The sequence below is a fragment of the Oncorhynchus clarkii genome, chromosome 4 (assembly GCF_045791955.1).
Source record: "Oncorhynchus clarkii lewisi isolate Uvic-CL-2024 chromosome 4, UVic_Ocla_1.0, whole genome shotgun sequence".
NCBI lineage: Eukaryota > Metazoa > Chordata > Actinopteri > Salmoniformes > Salmonidae > Oncorhynchus > Oncorhynchus clarkii.
Window position 1 is genome coordinate 28,513,163 of NC_092150.1, and position 25,618 is coordinate 28,538,780.

The window sequence follows — 25,618 nt, forward strand, 5'->3', positions numbered from 1 at the left end:
GGAATGGAAGGCAGTGCCGTGGTGTCGGAATGGAGGAAGATAAGGGGGTGAGTAATGGCACTGAGATAAAGAACCACAATGCCATGATATATTTTTTTCACCATACTTGCGCCATGTGCACTTACTTTCTGCAAGCTGACACAAATCTAACCTTTGAGCAGTCATGTGGATAATACAGATGTTATAGTGGTTGTTCTGAGAGGGAAGCAAAAAATAGACTGTTTTTGTGAAATGTTGGTTATTTTTGATCTCCTCAAATACATGATTCTCTTCCATGGGAAGGTTTCACTACTACCTCCGTCTACCATAGGGATTATTATTGTTGCGGGCGTCCATAACAATCTAACAGTATTACAAAGAAGGGTTGTCCGCTAGGGGTTTCAAATACAGTAGCCAAATCAGGATGAATTATCGACAAAATGTAAATTGTTTCATGAATTGAATAAATAATATCACAGGCAGTATTGTTAAACATATTTTGAGTATGTGTGAAACAGACTATCTGTTACATATTGACTGACATCCCATCACGCCCTCCCGCCTCGGTGAAGTAGCTTCGGCGTCTTCCATAGAATCAATCTAATTCATCATGGGGTTCGGAATCGGATACGGCAGCTGGAGTTTGTTACTCCCGTCGGTCTTTCCCAAACCGTGAATTTCCCGGTTTAGATACATGCTCTCTTGGACTAGGACAGTGCAGAATAAAATGTCGTGTAAAGATTTTCTCTCCGTTGAGCAGAATAGAGGGTGAAAACTATATTACCCGCCAAATAGGCTATTTCCCAAATCGCTCATTCGCTATCCAAGTCGGAGAGAGAAATTGTTTGGAGAGGAGAGGTGGAAGAGGCCCGACTTTGAGGTAAGATTTATGTTTTCAAGGGCGATTGTTTTTCTAACTTCAAACACATAATACACAAAATGGTAGGTGATTCAATGGCATTATTGAATCATTTGTATTGGTTTACACACTAATAAATAGTAATCACACAGCTACAGCTAACTTTAAAATCCCTCCCTCGTTTTGACACTGTTGTTTCTCAACAAACTAACCTAGTTAGCCAGACAAGTAGCCAACAAGCTAACCTCGGATATCATACATAATCATATGGGACGCACTTAACTTTTTTCTTATGACCGACACTTAGCTAGTTGTGCCTTTAACTAATGTGTCTCTTTCTTTTTCGTACTGTGTGACATTGTAGCAAAGTTACGCAATAAATTGATGATTTTCTAAAAGTCATTTGTTGTGAACGTTCTTTTCATAACGTAACCATTCTGCTCCCAAATCTTGCGTTCTACGAAGTGGTCGTATTGTGTCGCACAAGGTCGTTATATTTCTTCCAAATGTACCTATGTAGTTTGTTACAGTCAGGTATTATGGTCATCAAGCACTTTATTATAACATTCATTGGCACAGATACGCTTTCCTCCCGGTTAGTTCTGGACACAGAAATGCACACAAGTTTTGAGTTTTGCGCGGTTGTATTGAAATGTAATCGCACCGCTAGAACGTGTCAACATCTCTCGCCAGGGTTTCAAATGGTCTTTAATCTAATAATGTACGTCTGTGAATTAAATTACATAATCCCAAATTAAGATTTTATGTTGCATTCTCCAGTCAACAAACGGTAAATGTTCTGTTGGAAAAAATATTTTATCAGGTAGGATTGACTGGTATAAATGGGGACAATGCGATCGAACGTATCTGTGCCACTTTAGAAGACGAGGTGAAGGCATTCTCTGTGCCTATTACCTTTGGATGTGACTGGCATGATGACAGAGAACTACGGAATATAACAGTCTTGACCTTTGCTACATTCCGTACATTATAGTAGCAATACCTAGCATAATAGCATCCCGTTATATGCAGGAATCAGACTGTTGCCATGTAATCTTTTTATATGTGTAATAACAAAGGATTTACCCCCATACTACAGCTGCTGCAGGCGCTATGGCCATAGCTGCGGCATGGGAGTGACGTGACATTCAGGACGGAAATGGCTTCCTAAACACAACCCCCAACCAACACTACCATCATGCTTGTCCCACTGAAGTAGAAACAAAGCTCAGAGGTGGAGGCAGAAAGCATGGATGAATCAGTGCTGTTGGACTTGCTGGAATGCCCAGTGTGTTTGGAGCGGCTGGATGCCACAGCCAAGGTCCTCCCTTGCCAGCACACCTTCTGCAGGCGCTGCCTTCAGGGCATCCTGAGCTCCCGGGCAGAGCTGCGATGCCCAGAGTGCCGTACGCTGGTGGAGTGTGCTGTGGACGAGCTGCCCAGTAATATCCTCCTGGTTCGGCTGTTGGACGGCATCAAACAGAGACCCCGCAGGGCGGGCCCTGTAGCTGGAGTCTGCACCAACGGCACAGCTGGAGTCAGGATGCAGGGCAGCGGGCCCAGAGACTCAGGCACTCCAGGAGCACAGCCCCAGAGAGGCCAGGCAAAGAGCACCCAAGTGAGGGTAAGTAGTCCACATTCAGGGGGTTGTTAAATATGCATGAGTGATCATGTATGTGGTTTCTCATAGTTTGAGCCAGGGCTGAAACAAATCAGAGCAAATCTACAGGGATTAAATAGCAGCATGTTGGCTCTAATCTTTGGCCCAGATGAACAGTTATCATAGTGATCCTACAGCTGGCCAGCTGACTAACAGCCCAGTGCTGAATACAACAGGGACTACTGAGCAGATGACAGTTGAGCCAACAAATGTTTCCGTTCTCCTGGCTGCTAAGTACAATGGTGTCATAAGGTTCATATTGAACTGTTGTTGAACCATTCGTTTGATTGGAACATATGTGTGTCAGGTCCATGTTGTAGTGAGGGTTTTGCAATGAAGGTGAGGCAGGATGCAGGTGTTTGTTTGCTTAACAAGTCACATAAGTTGCATGGACTCACTCTGTGTGAATGTTTTATATATTTTATGACTACCTCATCTCTGTACCCCACACATACAATTCTCTGTAAGGTCCTTCAGTCGAGTAGTGCATTTCAAACACCGATTCAACCACATAGAACAGGTAGGTTTTCCAATGCCTTGCATAGAAGGGCACCTATTGCTAGATGGGTAAAGAAAAAGGCAAACATTGAATATCCCTTTGAGAATATCCCTTTAATTACACTTTGGATGGTGTGTCAAACCCAGTCACTACAAAGATGCAGGCATCCTTCCTATCTCAGTTGCCAGAGAGGAAGAAAACTGCCCAGGGATTTCACCTCGAGGCCAATGGTGTCTTTTTAAAACAGTCACATAGTTTAATGGCTGTGATAGGAGAACTGATGATGGGTCAACACCATTATAGTTACTCTAGAATACTGACCTAATTGACAGGAATAAGAAGCCTCTATAGCTACTTTTTGTTCTGATTACAGTGTTATGTTTGGGGTAATCCTAACACACTACATTACTGAGTACCACTCCTCATATTTTCAAGCATAGTGGTGGCTGCATCATGTTATGGGTATGCTTGTAATCATTAAGGACTGGGGTAATGTTTTTTCAGGATACAAAATAACCGTAATGGAGCTAAGCGCAGGCAAAATCATAGAGGAAAACCTGGTTCAGTCTGCATTCCCCCAGACACTGGGAGAGGAATTTGCATTTCAGCATAAAATAACCTAAAAAAACAAGGCCAAATCTACACTGGAGTTGCTTACCAAGAAGACAGTGAATGTTCATGAGTGGCCGAGTTATTGTTTTCACTTAAATCTATACTGACCCACAATATAAACGCAACATGCAACAATTTCAAAGATTTTACTTAGTTACAGTTCATATAAGGAAATTGGTCAATTGAAATGCATTTAATTAGGCCCTAATCTATAGATTATTGGTCACAGATACCTTTTAAAAATAAAATATAAAGTACGGGCATGGGTCAGAAAACCAGTCAGTCTCTGGTGTGACACGTCTCCTTCGTGTAGTTGGCTGTTGATTGTGGAATTTTGTGTCGTCTTGATCGCTGGTGAAGAGTTATTTTTTTTTGTAGAATTGTCCGTCTCTCTCCCTCTCTTTCTCGGTTGTGGTTAGAGGGGATTGTTCAGAGTGACATTCGTTATAGAATGGATTTTTCGGTGGTTGTCGTTCTTTGCGTTCAATGATGCTGAATTCCTAGCTGCAGACTAGTATCAAAGACTTGTTCTTATTCTGTCAGTATCGATAGTCTAAGAGTTTAACCACGTGGTATGGTTAAAAGATTCAGCAATGGTCTACAACCTTTGTTCCCCTCCTAATGGAGAAAAACATGGTCTGCAACCTTTAGCCATCTCGTAATTGAAGTAAGCTCGGTCTGCTGATCTAAAACCCGAGTGGGTTTTTATTCGGGAGGGCCGAAGAGGGCTGTCCCAGGATGTCTGACCCTAACTGGCTCAGGGGCGGTCCTCTGATTTAGTTCAAATCAAAAGGGAATTGTATTTTTCTTCATTAAACAGTCCACAATCATTACACAATTATACAAACAGTATCATCCTCACTCATTCATCTTATACAACAATTAGATGTAAACCTATTAGGCTATTATATAAACAGTGTTATGGTAATGTGGCCACACCGTCTCCCATGAGCTTCCCCAAGTTGTGACAAACGAACCAGTTTGTAGCTGGATTCTTCACCGATCTTTTACACTTTCTCCGGAAACATGAAATTTGTTCGTACCTCAAGTTCTGTGAGGTGGAAGGATTTCCTTTGTCCTCTATGAAAGTTTACTCTCTCTCTACTATGTGTCCATGAGGAGATTCTCAGGAATTTACGACGTCTCTCTGACCACAGCAACCTAGTTGAAGGAGGAAAGGGAGTGGCAGGGGGATGGTCTTGCTATACTCAAAGAGGCCAACGTCATGACACAGGTGTGGAAAGGTCTTAGGAACTTACCCAGAGAAACTCACAGCTGTAATCGCCGCCGAAGGTGCTTCTACAAAGTATTGACTCGGGTGTGAATACAAATATAAATTAGATACATTTGCAAAAGTTTTTACTTTGTCATTATGGGGTGTTGTGTGTAGATGGGTGAGAAAGAAATCTATTTTAATTTTGAATTCAGGCTGTAACACAACAATATGTGGAAGTCAAGGGGTATGAATACTTTCTGAAGGTACTGTAGTTGTCATGGCATGTCATCTGCTCTTTCTCCCCCCGCCAACAAAAACTAGGATTCTTTTCTTTTTAAATGGAATAATCTGGTAAAATGTTAAGGACCATGTTACTGGCAAGGCATTCTGTCACTCATGTCATATGAAATGGCCTACCAGTGATGCAACATAAGATTACTGCATGTACTGTAACAGACAATCTGTAATGTTTAGCCTAGGTATTGTATGAGCTGGCTTCACTCAGTATTTAGGTATTGGCAAGTTGTGTTTGGTGTATTGTACCTCATTCAATAATACTCCAGGAAGAAGCTGGGTCAATGGACAGGTTGTATGTGGTCAGTGGAATGTTGTGTTACTGTGTCTGTTTTAACCGTTCAGGTATAGAGATCCATTCTCCTCTGGGTGAAACTACCTAATGCTGGTTGAGCTGCCTCATTTACTGTAGTATCACTTCAAAAGTCAGCCCATTTCAAGCTGGGCTTGTTGGAACTTCCCTCTATTCTGAAAAGCCTGTTTATTGGAGATAAGAGCTAGTCATACTTGTGACTGCTCCATTATATGGTCCTTTTGAGGTTTATATGATCCCCTCAGTAAGGGGATGGAACTCGCAATGCCCTGAGCTATCATGTTTAGTCTAAACAACCGCGTGACACATGAACGCACGCACACCCACACACTACACAATACTGGGAAATTATCCAGACTCCTTCGCCTTTTCCACATTTTGTAAGGTTATAGCCTTATTCTAAAATGGATTTCAATTTGTAATAGCAAAGTAAAAACAGGTTCTTTCAAATGTTTGCTAATACTTTATTACGTAAGTATTCAGACCCTTTACTCAGTATTTTGTTGAAGCGATTACAGCCTCAAGTCTTCTTGGGTATGACACTACAAGCTTGACAAACCTGTATTTGGGGAGTTTCTCCCATTCTTCTCTGCAGATCCTCTCAAGCTCTCTCAGGTTGGATGGGGAGTGTTGCTGCACAGCTATTTTCAGGTCTCTCCAGGGCTGTTTAAGTTGGGGCTTTGGTTGGACCACTTGTCCTGAAGCCACACCTGCATTGTCTTGGCTGTGTGCTTAGGGTTGTTGTCCTGTTGGAAGGTGAACGTTCGCCCCAGTCTGAGGTCCTGAGAGCTCTGGAGCAGGTTCTCATCAAGGATCTCTCTGTACTTTTCTCTATTCATCTTTGCCTCAATCCTGACTAGTCTCCCAGTCCCTACCGCTGCAAGACATCCCCACAGCATAATTCTGCCACCACCATGCTTCACAATAGGGATGGTGCCAGGCTTCCTCCAGACATGACCCTTGGCATTCAGGCCAAAGAGTTCAATCTTGGTTTCATCAGACCAGAGAATCTTGTTTCTCATGGTCTGAGAGTCTTTAGGTGCCTTTTGGCAAACTCCAATTGGGCTGTCATGTACCTTTTTCTGAGTGGCTTCTGTCTGGCCACTCTACCATAAAGGCCTGATTGGTGGAGTGTTGCAGAGATGGTTGTCCTCCTGGAAGGTTCTCCCATCTCCACAGGCAAACTCTGGAGCTCTGTCAACGTGACCATCGGGTTCTTGGTCACCTCCCTGACCAAGGCCCTTCTCCCCCTACTGCTTTCTTTGGCTGGGCGGCCAGCTCTATGAAGAGTCTTGGTGGTTCCAATCTTCCTACATTTTAAGAATGATGGAGGCCACTCTGTTCTTGGACATTCAATGCTGCAGACATTTGTTGGTACCCTTCCCCAGATCTGTGCCTCGACACAATCCTGTCTCGGAGCTCTACGGACAATTCCTTTGACCTCATGGCTTGGTATTTGCTCTGAAATGCACTGTCAACTGTGGGACCTTTATATAGACAGGTGTGTGCCTTTCCAAATCATGTACAATCAGTTGAATTTGTATGAAGTTGTAGAAACATCTCAAGGATGATCAATGGAAACAGGATGCACCTGAGCTCAATTTCAAGTCTAATAGAAAATTGTCTGAATATTTATGTAAATAAGGTATTTCTGTTTTGCTTTGTCATTATGGGGTATTGTGTGTAGATTGCTGAGGATTTTTTATTTAATCCATTTTAGAATAAGGCTGTAACGAAAAAAAGTGTGAAAAGTCTAGGTCTGAATACTTTCCCGAAGGCAATGTGCGCATTACCAAGTGTCTTCAAAGCACTTTCAAGCATCATTTCCCTGCATTTCTCTGCTGTAGCATGTTGTCTTTGTGAAGTCTGTTCTGCTCCCTCCCAAGGCATCTTACTGTAGAGAGAGAGAGAGAGAGAGCTGAATGGGAGAGGGGAGGGTAATGCAGGTGGAATATGTCAAAACATGAAAGGCAGAGATCAAAGCCTGGCTGGGTGCTAGAACAGTTTTATCCCTCTCTCTCTGCCCAGTGAGTCAAGGAGTGCTGGTCGACTCCTCAGGGACCCTTCGCCTCGCTGCCCCCACTTGGTTCTCCTCATATTGAACTCAGTCCTCCACAACACCACACGGACTCCCTCGCTCCCTCTCTCCTATTGGACTCAGTCCTCCACGACACCACAGTGACTCCCTCGCTCCCTCTCTCCTATTGAACTCAGTCCTCCACGACACCACACTGACTCCCTCGCTCCCTCTCTTCGATTGGACTCAGTCCTCCACGACACCACAGTGACTCCCTCGCTCCCTCTCTCCTATTGAACTCAGTCCTCCACGACACCACACTGACTCCCTCGCTCCCTCTCTTCTATTAGACTCAGTCCTCCACAACACCACAGTGACTCCCTCGATCCCTCTCTTCTATTGGACTCAGTCCTCCACGACACCACACTGACTCCCTGTCTCCTATTGGACTCGGTCCTCCACCACACCACACTGACTCCCTCTCTCCTATTGGACTCGGTCCTCCACCACACCACACTGACTCCCTCTCTCCTATTGGACTCGGTCCTCCACGACACCACAGTGGCTCCCTCTCTTCTATTGGACTCGGTCCTCCACCACACCACACTGACTCCTTCTCTCCTATTGGACTCGGTCCTCCACCACACCACACTGACTCCCTCTCTCCTATTGGACTCGGTCTCTCCTTCAGTTGTTGTTGTGAGTTTCTCATTATTTGAACTGGCCCCTTCAGCTTGGTGCTCCTGTACAGCCCTGCCTGCCCCTCTAATTCTTATCTGGCCCAGAGAATGGACCTGAGGGGAGAGGGGGCGGAGCCTGACCGACAGATGCATAACAGGGATTTGTTTCTGCTCTCCTCTGATCTGACTGACTGACATGGGTGTCAGGAGGGACTTGGGGAGAGGGGGCTGTGTTTTTTTGGGAGGGGGGGCGGGGTGCTGCCAGTGGCAGACAAAGGGTAAGGAAGGAATGCTATGGGAAAGGTGTTAATTGTAAAAGGGTCAATGGTCCCTCCCCTTCCTTGACCCTGGCCTGTCACAATGTAACAGAAGTCACCAGTGGTGTGACACCGTTGCCCTGGCATGTCTCTGAATAATGGGGAATAAAGGAGCGGAGCAGGCAGCCTCAGGGAAAGGCTGTGTGACTGTGGAGGGGACCTCATCACTGATGAGTCAGGTTAGCTCTATGGCTCTCCGATTACTGGGATGTTTTGTCCTCCTGGCTTTGTTGTTGAGTCATACTAGAACAACACAGTAGTTTTCCATCCTCCCACAGGTTTGGATGAGATGATCATTATCATGTGATGTGGGTAAAAGCCGTTGTAAGTGGAAGTCGGGTCAGGCTCAGGGGTCATGGCTGTGTGGGGTCGGAGCCAGCAGAGGCGGATGAAAATAACCTGCTCATTAACACAGAGGGGGAGAGGTCCCTCCCCCTGGATGTCTTTCATTTGCATTTTAGTCTTAGAGAAATTGTTAATCTACTGAATGCTCAGGCTTGTTTTAAAACAGAGTATTTTGTCAGCAATGGATTGCTATAGATGTGTGGACGATTGGCCAAGTGTCTTCAAACTGAAAACTGATTTAGTTGAATGAATCAGTGTACCTGGATCTGAAATGATTCCACAGCTGGTGTCATTATCACATTGCCACTTTTGATGGGACGTTAGCTTTGTGTGAAACCCAGCGTGTACAATTTGTAGAGGAGGTTATCTGACATCCTGCTCGACGGCAAATGTTGATTTAACGACGCCGGAGGAGAGTTGCGTGAGCTGGACCTCCTGTCGCGTGGGCACGCTAGCGTGTGTGCGTTGAGGGGAGAGATTCAGCAGTATCCTCTCCTGTCTAGCTGAAGCTCGGGGCTAGAATTAGGCCATTGTTTCCTCTGTAGTAATGATGTGTTAGTAGAACTCATGGCTGCTTCCCTCTCTTTCCAGGGCTGTTAATTGCCGGGGACCTATTATCACGATAGTTAGGTGCCGATACGATATGTATTACGATTCTCACAATTCTACTGTATTGCCATTCTCTATTGCGATTTGATGTTCCAAACATATTGCTCACCATATGTCTGCTGCAGAGAGACGAGGGAGCCATGAGTGAACGAGTTTTGATCAGTCAGGGAAATAAGTGCTTTTTATCTTTTTGTTTGTACCTGTTTTTTGTTTTTTTTAATAGTGAGGAATAATGTTGTTTACCGCTTTGTCCTGGTATAAGTGTCTCATTCAATTCCAGTGCTCCTCCTTGCGTCTGAGTCCCGCTGCTGTTGGCCCTCTTTGATGACGTCATATTGTTGTTGGCGGTGTTCTCTGCTGGCTGTCTGGCTCACTTCGGCCTGTGTGATGGAACCACCTCATTACACCCTCACTCTGCCCACACACTGGCAAACACATACTTACACCTCCTCTGGGAACAGATGAACATGCCCTATACTTTTCCCTCTGTCTTTCTCTCTCCTTCCTTCTCACTTCTCTCACATTGCCTATCTCTCTTCTCCTCTGTATTTCCCATGGCAGTCCAGAGGGAGCAGGTAGTATTATTGTCTGAGGTTTTGATTATCCACCTAATGTCCTTTGTGAAACCATCACCTCCTCTTTCACGTCTCTGGGGTGCCCATCCTTTCTGCTAAGTGGCGTCTTCTGCCCCCCCCCTTCTCCCTCTCCTCGTGGCTGTAGCCTGTCTCTCTCCATGTTAAAGGGTTCATGGGATTAGACTGGGATTGATTGGCCAGTGAGACAGCACTGCTCACATTCTGGAACTAGCAAACACTTCACTGTATATGTATGCTCGGAATCAGGGCATTATGTCTGGGTGTACATGTTGCCCATGCTGGCTATGCTATGGGAATGACTGTCCCTCTCAGGGGTTTGCATCATTCAAAGAATGTTTTCAGCTCAGAAATGTAAGGTGTATGCAGGTCTGTCTCCCCAGACAGAACGGTGTGTCTGTGTTAATGTATGTCTGATCTGTTTATCTGTCTCCCCAGACAGAACGGTGTGTCTGTGTTAATGTATGTCTGATCTGTTTATCTGTCTCCCCAGACAGAACGGTGTGTCTGTGTTAATGTATGTCTGATCTGTTTATCTGTCTCCCCAGACAGAACGGTGTGTCTGTGTTAATGTATGTCTGATCTGTTTATCTGTCTCCCCAGACAGAACGGTGTGTCTGTGTTAATGTATGTCTGATCTGTTTATCTGCCTCCCCAGACAGACCTGAGAAGCTGTGCGTGTGTTCAGACAGAGCTTAGTGTGTGTGTATGGAATGCCACAGGTGGTCAACATCTCTGTTTTCTTAAACACTGGGCCTGTCTGGTCTCGTCCAAACAGCAAGCTCACACACATAGCTTCTTGTTGTTCGTGTGTGTGGTTTTCTGTGTCGGTCTAGTGAAGTTTGGTAGCTGTTTGATCTTTAGGTTATGCTCTGGTATGATATACGGTGGCTGTTCATTAATTAGGCTTTAGCAGTGTGTGTTGAGAATCAGGCAGGTGGGCGGGGAGGGGGGAAGGGAGGCAGGCAGAAGGCGGGAGGGGGGCGGGGAGGCAGACGGGCAGAATGGGAGGCGGGGGGGAGGCAGACGGGCAGAATGGGAGGCGGGAGGGGGGGCGGGGAGGCAGACAAGCAGATGGAGGCCCCCAGGGCAGAGTCACCTGCAGCAGCTGTTGCCCCCAGGGCAGAGTCACCTGCAGCATCTGCCTCCTGTCCTGACAGACTGACACTCATATTTATGGGGGGGATGAGTCGGCCATCTTTACTTTCATCACGTATTCCAATGTAATGTAAGGCTTAAAGGGACATTTTTCTTCTAATCATTGGCGTTACTAAAACAACTGTGTAATTTTAGACTGTAATCAGTTCCAATTCAGTGTGTATGTGTTTGTTCTGTTGTCTGTGAAGGTGTGGTAGGAATGTTGGTCCCTGTGTAAGCACTAGACTCTGGGTGGCCTAAACTCAGCATTCGCCAACCCCAGGCCCCCCCCCTCCACATGCGCCCCCCTCCACATGCGCCCCATATCCCCAACAGCTCTGTCAGCATGAGGTTGGGGGGGGGGGGGGGTTGGGGTTGGTTGTCTGACCTCTATTTTAATGCAGTGCTGACACACACCTGTGATGACCAACCAAACTCTCTTGTCCATCTACTGGGTCTCCAGAGTGACTGTGTGTGGTCCAGCCACAGAGACTTCCTGATTTTTATATACTAACAAACTCATGGCACAAGTGTCGCAAACACACAACAGCAGGCACCTGGCTATGCAGCCTTTGGTTGATCATAGGGTTGCAAAGTTCCGGGAACTTTCAAGAAATTCCCGGTTGGAGGATTCCCATCTTCCTGATTTATTCTCTCTTGATTCTGGGAATTGGAGTTGGGCGGTATCTAGATAAAACAATCAATCATAATCACCAGTTAACTACACATGGTTGATGATATTACTAGATATTATCTAGCGTGTCCTGCGTTGCATAAAATCTGACTGAGCGGTGGTAGGCAGAAGCAGGCACGTAAACATTCATTCAAACAGCACTTTTGTGCGTTTTTCCAGCAGCTCTTTGTTGTGCGTCAAGCATTGCGCTGTTTATGACTTCAAGCCTATCAACTCCCGAGATGAGGCTGGTGTAACCGAAGTGAAATGGCTGGCTAGTTAGCGCGCGCTAATAGCGTTTCAAACGTCACTCGCTCTGAGCCTTCTAGTAGTTGTTCCCCTTGCTCTGCATGGGTAACACTGCTTCGATGGTGGCTGTTGTCGTTGTGTTGCTGGTTCAAGCCCAGGGAGGAGCGAGGAGAGGGACAGAAGCTATACTGTTACACTGGCAATACTATAGTGCCTATAAGAACATCCAATAGGCAAAGGTTAATGAAATACAAATGGTATAGAGGAAAATAGTCCTATAATTACAACCTAAAACTTCTTACCTGGGAATATTGAAGACTCATGTTAAAAGGAACCACCAGCTTTCATATGTTCTCATGTTCTGAGCAAGGAACTTAAACGTTAGCTTTCTTACAAGACACATACTGCACTTTTACTTTCTTCTCCAACACTTTGTTTTTGCATTATATGAACCAAATTGAACATGTTCCGTTATTTATTTGAGACTAAATGTATTTTATTTATGTATTATACTAAGTAAAAATTAGTGTTCATTCAGTATTGTTGTAATTGTCATTATTCCAAATATGAACATGTTTCATTATTTACTTGAGGCTAAATAGATTTTATTGATGTATTATATTAAGTTAAAATAAGTGTTCATTCAGTATTGTTGTAATTGTCATTATTACAAATAAATAAAAATCGGCCGATTTTATTTTATTTTTTTTAAAATCGGTATCGTCTTTTTTGGTCCTCCAATAATTGGTATCGGTATCGGCGTTGAAAAATCATAATCGGTCGACCGCTAGTATGTACATGAATGTATAGTTAAAGTGACTATGCATATAAGATTCACAGAGAGTAGCAGCAGTATAAAAGAGATGCAAATAGTCCGGGTAACCATTTGGTTACCTGTTCAGGAGTCTTATGTCTTGGGGCTAAAAACTGTTCAGAAGCCTTTATGTCCTAGACTTGGCACTCCGGTACCGCTTGCCATGTGGTAGTAGAGAGAACAGTCTATGACTGGGGTGGCTGGGGTCTTTGACAATTTTTAGGGCCTTCCTCTAACAGCGCCTGGTGTAGAGGTCCTGGATGGCAGGCAGCTTTGCCTCAGTGATGTACTGGGCCGTATGCACTACCCTCTGAAGTGCCTTGCAGTCGGAGGCCGAGCAATTGCCGTACCAGGCAGTGATGCAACCGGTCAGGATACAAGGTGTGGAATGTTAGCGAATGAGACTTGTACTCCGACTAGAATGTCTCTGCTGTAACCAAGAAGCTTGATATTGACATCTAGCCACTTAATTAGCAAGTTAGCAAACCAAATGCAAGCTGGAGCTGGATATCATTTATTTGGCACATCTTAGATTTCTTATAGTTAAAAGCAGTGGCATTGCTGCCCCCAACACACCCCCTCTTCGAGTATACGTTATAAATGGTATATGGTATAAATCGTCCAAGCCTACTGTGAAATCTTAAACCAGGATTAGGGAAAACCATGGACGTTATTGGAAGTTCCCGGGATTTTGTAACCCTAGTGGATCATAACCCCATATTCACCCTGAACTTTGGTTGTTTCAGTCAGTTTAATTAATGTTTGACTGTGTGTCAGATGTTTGAAATCAATCACATAGTGGTGCTCCATCTCAATTCCTCTAGTCCCTCTGGCCCTGTAACTCCACAGCTTTAGCAGAGCAGCTTGACCTCTGACCTTGTGGCGTTATTGGTCTGTGATTGGTTGACCATTGGCTGGCCGTCATGTTAAGTGTCCAGTTCCCATCCCCAGGGCTGAGTCATGATTTGGTGGGAGTTTCTTTTTCATTTGATTGACCTCTGACCCATTACTCCCACTGTGGATGGTGTGTGTGCCTCACCTCTGAGGTTTTGCATACAGATGTGTGGTCCATCTTCTGAAAAGAGAGATAGGAAGGAGGTAGAGCTGGGTGATATGGCCTACAAATCATAACTCATTTTCTTTCAAACCTATGGCGATTCACGATATCTAGACCAGTCAGCAGTAGTCGGATGAATTCAAGGCTTGTGAAGATATACCTAGGCTAAATAGAAGCCTTCCACAACCATAACACCCAATAATGATGTTTTTAATCAAAATAGTCCAACCTGCTTTTCTTTTGCAATCACTGATCTCTCAAGTCTTTCTATTAAAATTCATTTTTTGTTACATTTTTTTACCAGAACCATGCATAATGCACATTCACTAATAATGACGAACTTCTTGTAGCAAGTATTGTAGAAACGTAACACCGGTCTCATTAACAATCTCTTAAGCACAAGCCCACGAGCTAGTGAGGAAGTAGGCAGGTAATCTTTATTTTTCAAGTTTAGCCAACTTGGATCTATTTGCTAGCTAACAAGGTAGAACAGTTGAATTGTTATGAACACACCCTTCTGTCCGTCTCCAACTGTTTGAACAGCATGCTAGCCTGTCCACTTTGTTCAGATGATGAAATCAAGTGGCCTACCTTATTTCTCAGAATGGGAACGAGTTTCCTATTCCATATGTAATTGTTTTATGCTTACTGCACATTTTATAAAACAGACTAGACAGCTAGTATAACAGTCTTTGGTTAAAATGCTACTCGCAATGCCGCGCCGGTCGAACTGAGCATTCATTTCCCAGAATCTATGTTCATTTATACACACGTTTTAGTAGTGTCCGCTCTGCTCGCAATTTTGAATAGTTGAGACATGAAAAGGGTATCGTTAGAAAGGTTGTGTTGTCCTCTATTACCGTAAAATAATGTCTCCATGTTGGACCAAACCTCAAATGCAAGTAGCGTGTTGAAACCGCTTGTCAGATTCATATGTGATCTCTCACCTTTGTTGACGTGAGTGGCAGAGGGAGGGGCTTGGTGTGTGTGTAAACCATAGAGGAAGAGAGGTTTCAATTGCGCCAAAAACAGTCCAAAATAACCCTGATGTGTTTCTATGGGCTTATTTTGGACCTAAACTTGTCGCCCGCCTTTGGGACAACGACTCCCATTGTTAGGGTGGAGACGTGCATCTTGTCATTACACATCTCTGGTGTAGATGGGAAGGTGCGCACTGCACAGAAGAGTGAAAGAGATGAGACCAAAAAGACAACCGCTCGTGTAAAAAAAAAACAAGCGGGATTCTTGCGATACAGGGATTTGGAATATCGAGCAAAAACATGCATTCAAATGAATTGGATTATATCGCTCAGCCCTAGAAGGAAGGCAGCCACACATGCAGGCTTCCTCTACCCCCTCCACTCACTTTTCTCTGACTCTCCTTTCAGATCCCTTTCCTTGCAAGGGAAATCAGAGCCCCGTGTTTGTTTATCTGCAGTGTGCCGATAAAGTTTCCAGTTTGTGCTATGGGGCCCAGGGGCACAGTTAATCTGCATTTGTCTCCTGAGTGACATCCCTCTTCCCATCAGAGGGGCACGGGGGAGCCAGCCAGGCACTGAGACCAGGGGATATGGTAGGGCTTGATGTGCTTATGGGTGATTATGGGTGATTATGTATATGGAATATAACAAGGACTATAGGAATGGGATTACAGTACAGCCACCTCTTTCTCTCTCTGTTTGTCAGTGGGTGGGTGGCCATAGAAACACTTCTCTTCTGAGGGTCAGGAATCAAAGCCCTTGGTGAGAAGCACAGAGCTTAAGAGCCTGGGGAACTGTGTGGGTATGGGAGATTGTTAGAAGTGGGTATAATGGTCAGTGTATATTGTCTGTTACTGAAGCGGTGATTGAGTGATAGAGAGGGCCCTAGAAGCTGCTGCTGGTGGGAGCTCTGGGTTTCAGGTTGATGTTGGCAAAGGGGAATGTGTAATTTAGAAGGCTACTCTCTTAACCTCTGACCTGTCTCCTTTCGGCGCCTTGTCACACACACACCCACTGCAGTATGTTTTAACTTTACCAGACCGTTCCTCTGCTGGTCCCACTGGAGAGCTGACCCTTGGCCTGTCTGATACTTGTTACTGATGCCTTGTGTCTCCTAGAATAGATCCTATTTATTCACATCCAGTGCTCTGAGTATGGAGAGAGGGGATACCATTGGATACCGCTGTGAATGGAAACCAGTGGATCTCAGCTGCTCTTTATCAGCCAATTGTTGCATCATTTGATCACCTCCCACCAGTTCTCTCAGCGCATACCACTACAGTCGTATGATTCTTCGATACTGAATCTGTTTCCCACAGAGCGACGGAGATGAAACGTGTGTGTGTGTGGACATCCTGTATGAGGGAGACAGTGAAGGAGATATCAAGTGTTCTCACTCATGTGTGGGGCCTCTCCTGCTGACAGTGTGTGATTTTTAATTATTCAAGTTGGTTTAAATAGAAAACAGGAGCGCTGTTGAGGACCGAGGGATGGCTCTCCTTGTTGGTTATTCTGTTTCACACACACATGCTCTCTCCCGCTACCCGGACTAGAAACAATCTACCTGGGCACACCTAAGTAATGTCACACATCTTCCTCCGTGGCGGGCTGACCGACCTACTTTGGGAGCCCCGGAGACAAGGATGTCCATTTTTTTTTAGTGCTGTTTGTTTATTTGGGTGACTCCCACACTGATCCAGTGGATTTGAATGTCGTCATTGTGGTGCGCTCATGGCTGATATAAAATCACACACGTCTCTCTGCTCTGTAACCATGCCGATGCAGTCAGTGCACAGTGGCGAACAGTGTTGAAGTCTGATGTCACATTCCAGGTGTATTGATATTGTGTGAGCTGGGCTCTGAGCTGCTGATAATAGCAGTGTGCATCCCTCGTTAGCTCCTACTGTATCTCACAGCCTGTCCTCTGGAGCCAGAAACACACAGCCCCTCCCTCCCATAAGCTCTTTCCTCTCTCCCAGTCCCTTCCCTTCTCACCACCAGGCAGACCAAAACATAAGCCCCTGCCTGCCTGTTATTAGCCTGCCCTGACACCCTCAGTCTGATAAGCTGATGAAGTCCAGCTGCTATGCAGACGCTCTGGCCTCTGAGTTCTGTTTGAATGGGTTCTGTGAACAAACAAAACCATTTTGTTTTGCTTACGTAGCTGTGATTGGATGTGTTGCTTCAGGTGCAGAGACCCAGTCAAGGTCTTGGTAGACAGGACAGGGGTCCGGTCTAGTAAGGGGGTTGCATAAGCTGGTGGAGTTCACAAAGGTCTGACTCTAATGGTCTCGCTCAGGTCTGCCAAAATATGGGGGGGGGGAAAGAGCGTAGAGCAGCCAGTCTGTTGTCCCTGGCTCTCTAGCTTTGTGGCTCGAGAGCTCCGCCAGCATTCATCTGAGGAGCAGAAATGCTAGCCGTTCGATCTAAGCTGTGGGTGTTTTGGGAGAACACTGCACACAACACACTCCCATACTGGATTACACACACAAACGTGCGCTTTCTAACAGAATGGTAAATGATGGACATAGCTGTGATGGTCTTTGAAAGGGGGAACAGATGCAGCATTTGTATATTGGTCCTTTGCCGCAACTGCTTTGTTTGTCCACTGTAGAGGTGTCCAAATACCAGCCAATGCAAACAACCGTTTAGCTGTCCGCTGTTTCCTTTCTGTCCCCAAAGGCTGATGCACACAGGTCTGAGGCCCGAAAGGCTAAGCTCGGGCCTAAAGGCCAGTGGTCTGAAACTGGCAGGACCAACCCACAACCTAAAGTCTTAACACTGGCCATTGGTCAAGGCCCATCAGGGCCCAATCACAGCCCATGTAATCAGTAAATTGACTGTGTACTTTCAACTCTGTTCGTGTGTTCCTCTTGTCTAAACGCTGCTAATTCAGGTCCTGCGGTGCTGCTGTCTGCTTAGCAGATGATCCAGTCCTCTTTTTTAAACAATTAACCCTCCCAGTGCCACTACCTCTGCCAAGGCCAAATCAGTCCAGACTGACTCAGCAGGACAGGAACAGCTGGCTCTGCCTCAGTCTAACTGATTGACTTGACTGGAACAAAAGCCTACCGACAACCATGCTGCACCCGCTTCCTTCTAGGAGCTGAGCGGTAGTGGAGAGTTCTGAAGAGGCTCTTAGTATTCAGCTCACACCGAGCGGCACTAGATACACCGATAACTATGACATTTCGTAAAGTAATCTCTTTGAATTTAGTCCCAATCCCACTTTATTTATTCTAAAGCCTCTGTCAGAGCTCATTCTCGATTAGGAGATTGAAGATTCCTATGTTCTCTCTTGCATTTTCCCCTGAATAGGCAGAAAAGTCATGGATAGAAACATGAGATTTTAACGCTGACTTCCCTCTGAACTCTGGTTCCAGAGTGGCCCAAAGGCTGACATCTGTGGGAGAAATGGTGAAAGAGAGGGAGGCTGAGCAGAAAACAAGCCCTTCAGAGAGGGGAGATGTGAACTTGAGAGAGGAGTTAATGTGCGGATGTTGAGCCTCTCGGGGCCACTCTTAAAGCCTGCTCCTCTACTCACCAAACATAAAATCCCAGCCTCTCCTTCAGCCTAGAGCTGCACGACTCAGCCCGTTTAACATGCCTCAGCCAGAGCAAGATGGACTGGGAGAAGAGGAGAGGAAAATAGACAGATAAGTGGAGGAGTTTTTTGATTCATTGCTTTTTGTGACTGCATGGTCTTTGTGTGGCCAAACTGGCCCAGTGGAAGATCCCTGGTGAATTACTGGAAGAACTTGTAAGTGTACTGCTCTTGCTCGCATCACTGTAGGCGGGGATATAAAGTGAACAGATTTCTGTTTGCTTGTCCTTCTGGCTCCCCCAGCTGTTTCTGCTACATTCTATTAGTCCTGGCCAACAAGCCTGCTGGGGCCCCGTCTCAACGTGTCGCTGTGTGTTTCTGGCTCCTGTTGGAGTGGAGGTTCTGTCAGAAGCATCACCATCACACTGACACTCCGATCTCAGTGTCTCTTCTCGCCCCCCCCCCAATCTTCCTCTTCTGTCTTTTGATCATGCTTCCTCCCTCCCCCTCTTTCTCCTCAGTGTAATGTGAGTGGGCTCTTTCCTATGAGAGAGTCTTTAAGCCCACACAGTGTATGAACTGGCACAGAGATAGAGGGTTCTGTTCTCAGGTCTGCTGCTTTAGCCAGACAGACCATGTGATTCCCCCAGCCACCCAGAACCAGTCTCCACTGCTGGAATGGGGCCAACCAGCCAGGTAAAGGCTAGACACGCACATGCACTCACACGGTCCATGCACACGCGTGCTCATGTAAGATGGCAACCTCACTACAACGCATCGAACCAACACACACACACACACACACACACACACACACACACACACACACACAGCCGCTCACAGCTTTATCAAAACCGTATGGTCTCCCATAAACCCAGACCCCCTTCCTGGCAAACGGGTTTCTTTTTGATGACTAATCTGTAGCTTACTACTAAATGCTCCTGCCTCAGCAACGTCTTAGTTGTACTTGTGTTGAATGTTTTTTATAGATTTTTTAATCCCCCTCTCTTAAAGTGAATTCTGAATGTAGCCTAGTCCCTGGTTTAGACCTACACATGGCTGCCTCATGGGCCCTCGTTTTGTCCAGACTCCAGGAGAGGCTGTTTTGATCAAAGCCAAGGACTGCAATTCCCAGGAGCCCCCACACTGCAGCCCAGTGAATAGGCCGTAAAGAGAAAATTTGTTTGGGTCAACGAGTGGCTACTCCTGAGGTGTGTGTTATAACTGACACTCGGGAAGGGATGCAATGGCTCTTTGTATGTGCATTAGTCTGGATGAGAAAGACCTTTAGTGACCTGACCTAGGAATGAGGCTTGGGCGGTCTCCAGGGTTTTACGGTATTACTGGTGTAGCACACAAGGGTGTTGGAAAAACGCAAAGAAAGCCCATTGGACCTCTTACCAGAATACCCCCCAAATTACGCAAGTAATAGCGAACTCGCATAGACACTGTTAGCTGAATGCTAACTAACAAAAATGAACATATACTAATTGCAAAGATCAACAACTCCAGCTAATAAAGTTATACAGGCATAGCAAGTAGCTACAGAATGTCATTTTTCAGTGAGTGTGGACATTTTACAAGCGGAAGTGTGAGATTGTTCAGTTGCACAAAGTTGTGATTCATGCTTTTCTGACGGAAGAGCAGCATGTGTACACTGAGGGGAGAGGAGGAGGAGGAAGAAGAGAGGGGGGAAAAAACGCTAGTGGGAAGCACAGGGAAAAAAATAACTAATCCAGAGCTCTTTGGCTTCTCAAACACGGCAGAAAGCCGGTATAAGATATCTGTTGGCAAACATTTAATAGTAAATGGCATACAAGTATGACTTCATCACCTCATGTGCACAACAGAGACTCGTGGACTCACCAGCTCCCGCTTTCTCCCGTTGTGCTATTTACAAACACTGGCTTAACTGTTCTGGGGAACTACGGTAAGCTTCATAATGTGAAGAACACAATCTGCTTCATATCTTAACATTGCACAAGTTGACTGCATATATTAACTTAAAAAGTACTACAAATATTCAAATGTTTTGAAAAACCTATTAGGGATAGCAGAGGAACCGGAAGATCGTTAATGCCAGTACACGGAGCCAGTAGTAGAGTTGAGGACTAGTGAGATGTTCATGTGTGAGCCAGACCTCCATCTGTTCACTCCTCTATGGTGTGTTACTGTAGCTTTTACCCGTCTAGAGAAAGTGATAGTCCATTAACTTCAGCACTGCCCTACGCCCCTCCCCTGGCCCCACCAGCCCCCCCAGGAACTGCATACCCCTCTGACTTTGAATGACTCTCTTTCATAAGATTCACTACATTGTAAAGAGGACCATAAATAGCCCTCAAAAAGGCTTGCTGAGACGAGTTGCCATAGAAACCAGTGGTTGGAAGTTAGTCTTTGTCTTGGTTCCATGCAGGAGTGCGTGCAGGGGCAGTAGGAGCAGTAACGCTAGCTAGCTGCTCTTTGGCTCAATGAACAGACCTGTTTGAGGTCATCTGAGAGCGCTGGAGGTAGACTCCGATCTGTCTGGCTTCCTGAGGTAACCTTTACAGGACTCTGATAACCTTTTAGAGGCCTCAGACAGGGCTAGTAAGTCTATTTATGGCTAAATTATGGCTAAATAGATTTACTAGCCCTCTATCAGAGTCAACCCACTCATCTTTTCTCCTGATCGGTGCTGTCTCCATGTGTCCGGACTGATCTGCTCATTCTTACCTCCGGTTAGGGACATCAAACGTTCAACCTGCTGCACATAGCCTATGGAGCATCCAGTCTAGAGTGCCTGGTTAGATTGTGCTTGGGAGCAATTTAAAAAAAAAAATGTCTAAATGGTTAAACTAGTGAGATCTGATTATTGAACAAATCTTTGCTTCATTTCCTATCCTAAATGAAGGTATTTCATTGTTTTGCCATATCTAATTAATGTATATTACTCTGCTTTCCATGATGTGTACAGTATGTGCTACCACATTACACAAGCTGGTGTTTTGACCACATTGAATTAGGGGGAATTAAACATAGTTTTTACCTCCGATTGGGTGATGTTAGTATAAAAGTTTAGTCAACAAGCAATATCTTTATTTTGGTATTGTTGATTTTGTCATACACGCTGGAGGTTGCAGGACTTAGAATGCAACTGTCATTTTCTTTCTCAAATGGCACCGATAATTAGGGGGGAGGGATCTCTCTAAAAGTTGCTGGCCACACCAATACGCTGACTTGACAGTCAAACTACCATTTAAATAACAGTGACAACCAACCGTTGTCACTAGGGATCTGTCCGCAGGAGCCCAAACCACTCCAAATGTAGCATGCATCTGTCAGAAAATCTATTCAAAAGTCCCAAATTGCCAGTTCACAAATGTCTTACTCATTACATTCTTTCTACTTTCTGAAAATATCCAATTTTGTGACAACTGTGTCTTCTCCTTCAGTGTGGAACTAAGCATGTCATTGGTCTACAAGTAATTTTGCATGCCGAACAACCCCACTATTACTAACATAGTCAAACTGCGAGTTGTGTGCCGCCTCACGCGCTGACCAACGAGAGGAAGGCCTATTCCTGATCGGCACATCTGGTTGTCACCTTCAGCATTCAAATGTTTTGAAGTGTCCTGCGCAATATTAGTCTTTATTAGTTGAGTGATAACCAATGTAATTTGCTAGGTAATTATTTTTTCTTCAAATGCGCTGTTGAAAATGATGTTTTACTGGTTTAAAAGTAGCCTAAGCTAGCGCGGAGACAACTCTCATCTGGCTATAACTTACATGCTGATCAGGGCTTGCGCACACAACTCAATGTTAGGAAGGTGTTCCTAATGTTTTGTATACTCTGTATATTCATTGGCTATGTCATACACTACATGACAAAGTAATATAAGTTAAACACTTCTAAATGCAGATGGCTGTCTTCTACAAATTGTCCACTATCCAGTGATGCACACATTATTTCTAGATTCCGTGTTGTTTTTGAGCTGTGCTAGTATTAACAGGACGTGCAACCTCATGTCACCCTCTCGCGCAATTGATTTCAATGTGATAATCGATAGGAGTGATTGACAAACGTGTTGCATTTCTCTTTCTGTTTTGGTGGCCCACGTATCAAAATGCAATATTCCAAAATGTTGCTGACTGTGTTCTGCAGGTTGTCTTCTAACCAGTGACGTGAAGGACCCCCCTAAATCTTTGAGCGATTTTGCAGTGTGTTCAGAAAGTATTCACACCCCTTGACTTTTTCCACGTTTTGCTGTTACAGCCTGAATTTAAAATGGATTACATTTAGATGCGGTGACACTGGCCTATACACAATAACCCATAATGTCAAAGTGGAATTCGTTGTTTTTAGAATTTTTTTTAAAAAATAATTAAAAATTAAAATCGGGGATGTCTTGAGTCAACAAGTATTCAACCCCTTTGTTATGGCAAGCCTAAATATGTTCAGGAGTAAAACATTTCTTAAGTCACAAGTTGCATGGACCCAGTCTGCAATAATAGTGTTTAACAATGTTTTTAATGACTACTATCTATGTACCCCACACATACAATTATCTCTAATGTCCCTCAGTTGAGCAGTGCATTTCAAAGGACAAGGGTTTTTTTTTAGGATAAAAAGAAACGGAATAGAGCTAAGCACAGGCAAAGTCCTAGAGGAAAACCTGATTTCAGTCTGCTTTCTGACACACTGGGAGACATTCACTTTTCAGCAGGACAATAACTTAAAACACAAGGCAAAATCTATATTGACTTAAATATGCTTGAAAATATATGGCAAGATTTGAAAATGGCTGTCTAGCAATGAGCCACAACGAGCTTGAAGACTATAATTTCTTAAAGAATAATGTGCAAATACTATACAGTCCAGGTGTTAGACTTACACAGAAAGACCACTGTAATCGTTGCTAGAGGTGCTTCTACAAAGTATTGATTTAGGAGTGTGAATACTTAGGTAAATGAGATCTGTATTTCCTTTTCAATAAATGTGCAAAAATTTCTAAAAGTGTTCACTATTTCATTATGGGGTATTGTGTGTGAAGGTGACAGGTGAGACTAATTTAATTCAGGCTGTAACACAACATGTGGAACACGTGAAGGGGTATGAATACTTTCTGAAGGCACTGTCTCAAATATTATTTTACCATATCAAAATCTATTTTTGTCATATAGTGTACTATATTTGCAGGTTAGCGTTGTTTGTCATGGTGTGATTCATTTATTGAAATAGAAGACATCACAGCTGGTTTGCCCTGCCTACTCTGACTAGCTCAAATGAACCAAATGAACCCCCAATTTAAATATTCATTAGGTGCTAAACTATGGATTTCACATGATTGTGAATACAGATGCAGTGCATTAGGAAAGTATTCAGACCCCTTTTGTACATTTTGTTACAGGCAGCCACTATGTTCTTTTGGGGACCTTCAGTGCTGCAGAATTTTTTTGGGTACCCTTCCCCAGAACTGTCGACACAATCCTGTCTAGAGCTCTACGGACAATTCCTTCAACCCTATGACTTGGTTTTTGCTCTGACATGCATGGACCCTGTCAACTGTGGGACCTTATATAGACAGGTGTGTGTGCCTTTCCAAATCATGTCCAATCAATAGAATTTACCACAGGTGGACTCCCAAGGATGATTAATGGAAACAGGATGCTCCTGAGCTCAAGTCGCATAGCAAAGGGTCTGAATACTTAAGTAAAGGTATATCTTTTTTTATAAATGTGCAAAAATTCAAACCTGTTTTTGCTTTGTCGTTATGGGGTAATGAGTTTAGATTGATTTAGAAGAGTGTTTTATTTGATCCATTTTAGAATAAGGCTGTAACGTAAAACAAAGTTTTGAAGTTAAGGGGTCTGACTACTTTCCCAAATGCACTGTATGCATCTGTTGGTCACACATACTTAAAAAAAAAAATATAATAATAATGTAGGTGTGTGGATTAGAAAACCAGTCTGTATCTGGTGTAACCACAATTTTCCTCACGCGACACATCTCCTTCGCATGGAGTTGATCAGGCTGTTGATTGTGGCCTGTGGAATGTTGTCCCGCTCTTCAATGGCTGTGCGAAGTTGCTAGATATTGGCACAAACTGAAACACATTGCCATACATGTCGATCCAGAGCATCCCAAACATGCTTAATGGGTGAAATGTCTGAGCATGCAGGCCATGGAAGAACTGGGACATTTTGAGCTTACAGGAATTGTGTATAGATCGTTGCGACATAGGGCTGTGCATTATCAATTTGAAACATGAGGTGATGGAGGAGGATGAATGGTACAACAATGAGCTTTAGGATCTTGTCACGGTATCTCTGTGCATTTAAATTGCCATTGATAAAATACAATTGTGTTCGTTGTCCATAGATTATGCCTCCCCATACTACAACCCCACCACCACCACTCTGACCACAACGTTGACATCAGCAAACCGCTAACCACACCAAGCCATGTCTGCCATCTGCCCATACTACAACTCCACCACCACCATGGGGCACTCTGTTCACAACGTTCACATCAACAAACTGCTCACCCACACCAAGCCATGTCTGCCATCTAATCTGTACAATTGAACCGGTATTCATCTGTGAAGAGGACACTTCTCCGTCGTGCCACTGGCCGTCGAAGGTGAGCATTTGTCCACTGAAGTCGGTTACGACGCCGAACTGCAGTCAGGCCAAGACCTTTGGTGAAGACGATGAGCACGCAGATGAGCTTCCCTGAGATGGTTTCTGACCGTCTGTGCAGAAATGATTTGGTTGTGCAAACTCAGTTTCATCAGCTGTCCTGATGGCTGGTCTCAGACAATCCCGCAGGTGTAGAAGCCGGATGTGGAGGTCCTGGGCTGGTGTGGTTACACATGGTCTGCAGTTGTGTTGGATATACTGCCAAAGTCTTTAAAACTACGTAGGAGGTGGCTTATGGTAGATAAATTAACATTAAATTCTCTGGAAACCGCTTTGGTAGACATTGCTGCAGTCAGCATGCCAATTGCACGCTCCCTCATCTTGAGAAGTGGCGTTGTGTGAATGGCACATTTTAGTGTGATCTTTTATTGTCCACCAGCACAAGGTGCACCTGTGTAATGATCATTCTGTTTAATCCGCTTTTTCATATGCCACACCTGTCAGGTGGATTCTCTTGGCAAAGGAGAGATGCTCACTAACAGGGATATGAACA

The 25,618-nt window shown here is 44.6% G+C and overlaps 1 protein-coding gene across 1 annotated transcript in view; it reads left to right on the forward strand.

Moving 5' to 3' along the window:
* The first annotated feature begins 581 nt into the window (after positions 1 to 581).
* Positions 582 to 25,618, forward strand: part of LOC139406684 (E3 ubiquitin-protein ligase SH3RF1-like) — a 51,582-nt gene continuing 26,545 nt past the window's right edge. The window contains exons 1-2 of the mRNA XM_071149560.1: positions 582 to 859; positions 1,938 to 2,462. Of these exons, the coding sequence (XP_071005661.1) occupies positions 2,088 to 2,462 (375 nt within the window). The 5' untranslated portion in view covers positions 582 to 859; positions 1,938 to 2,087. The remainder of the gene's footprint in view (positions 860 to 1,937; positions 2,463 to 25,618) is intronic.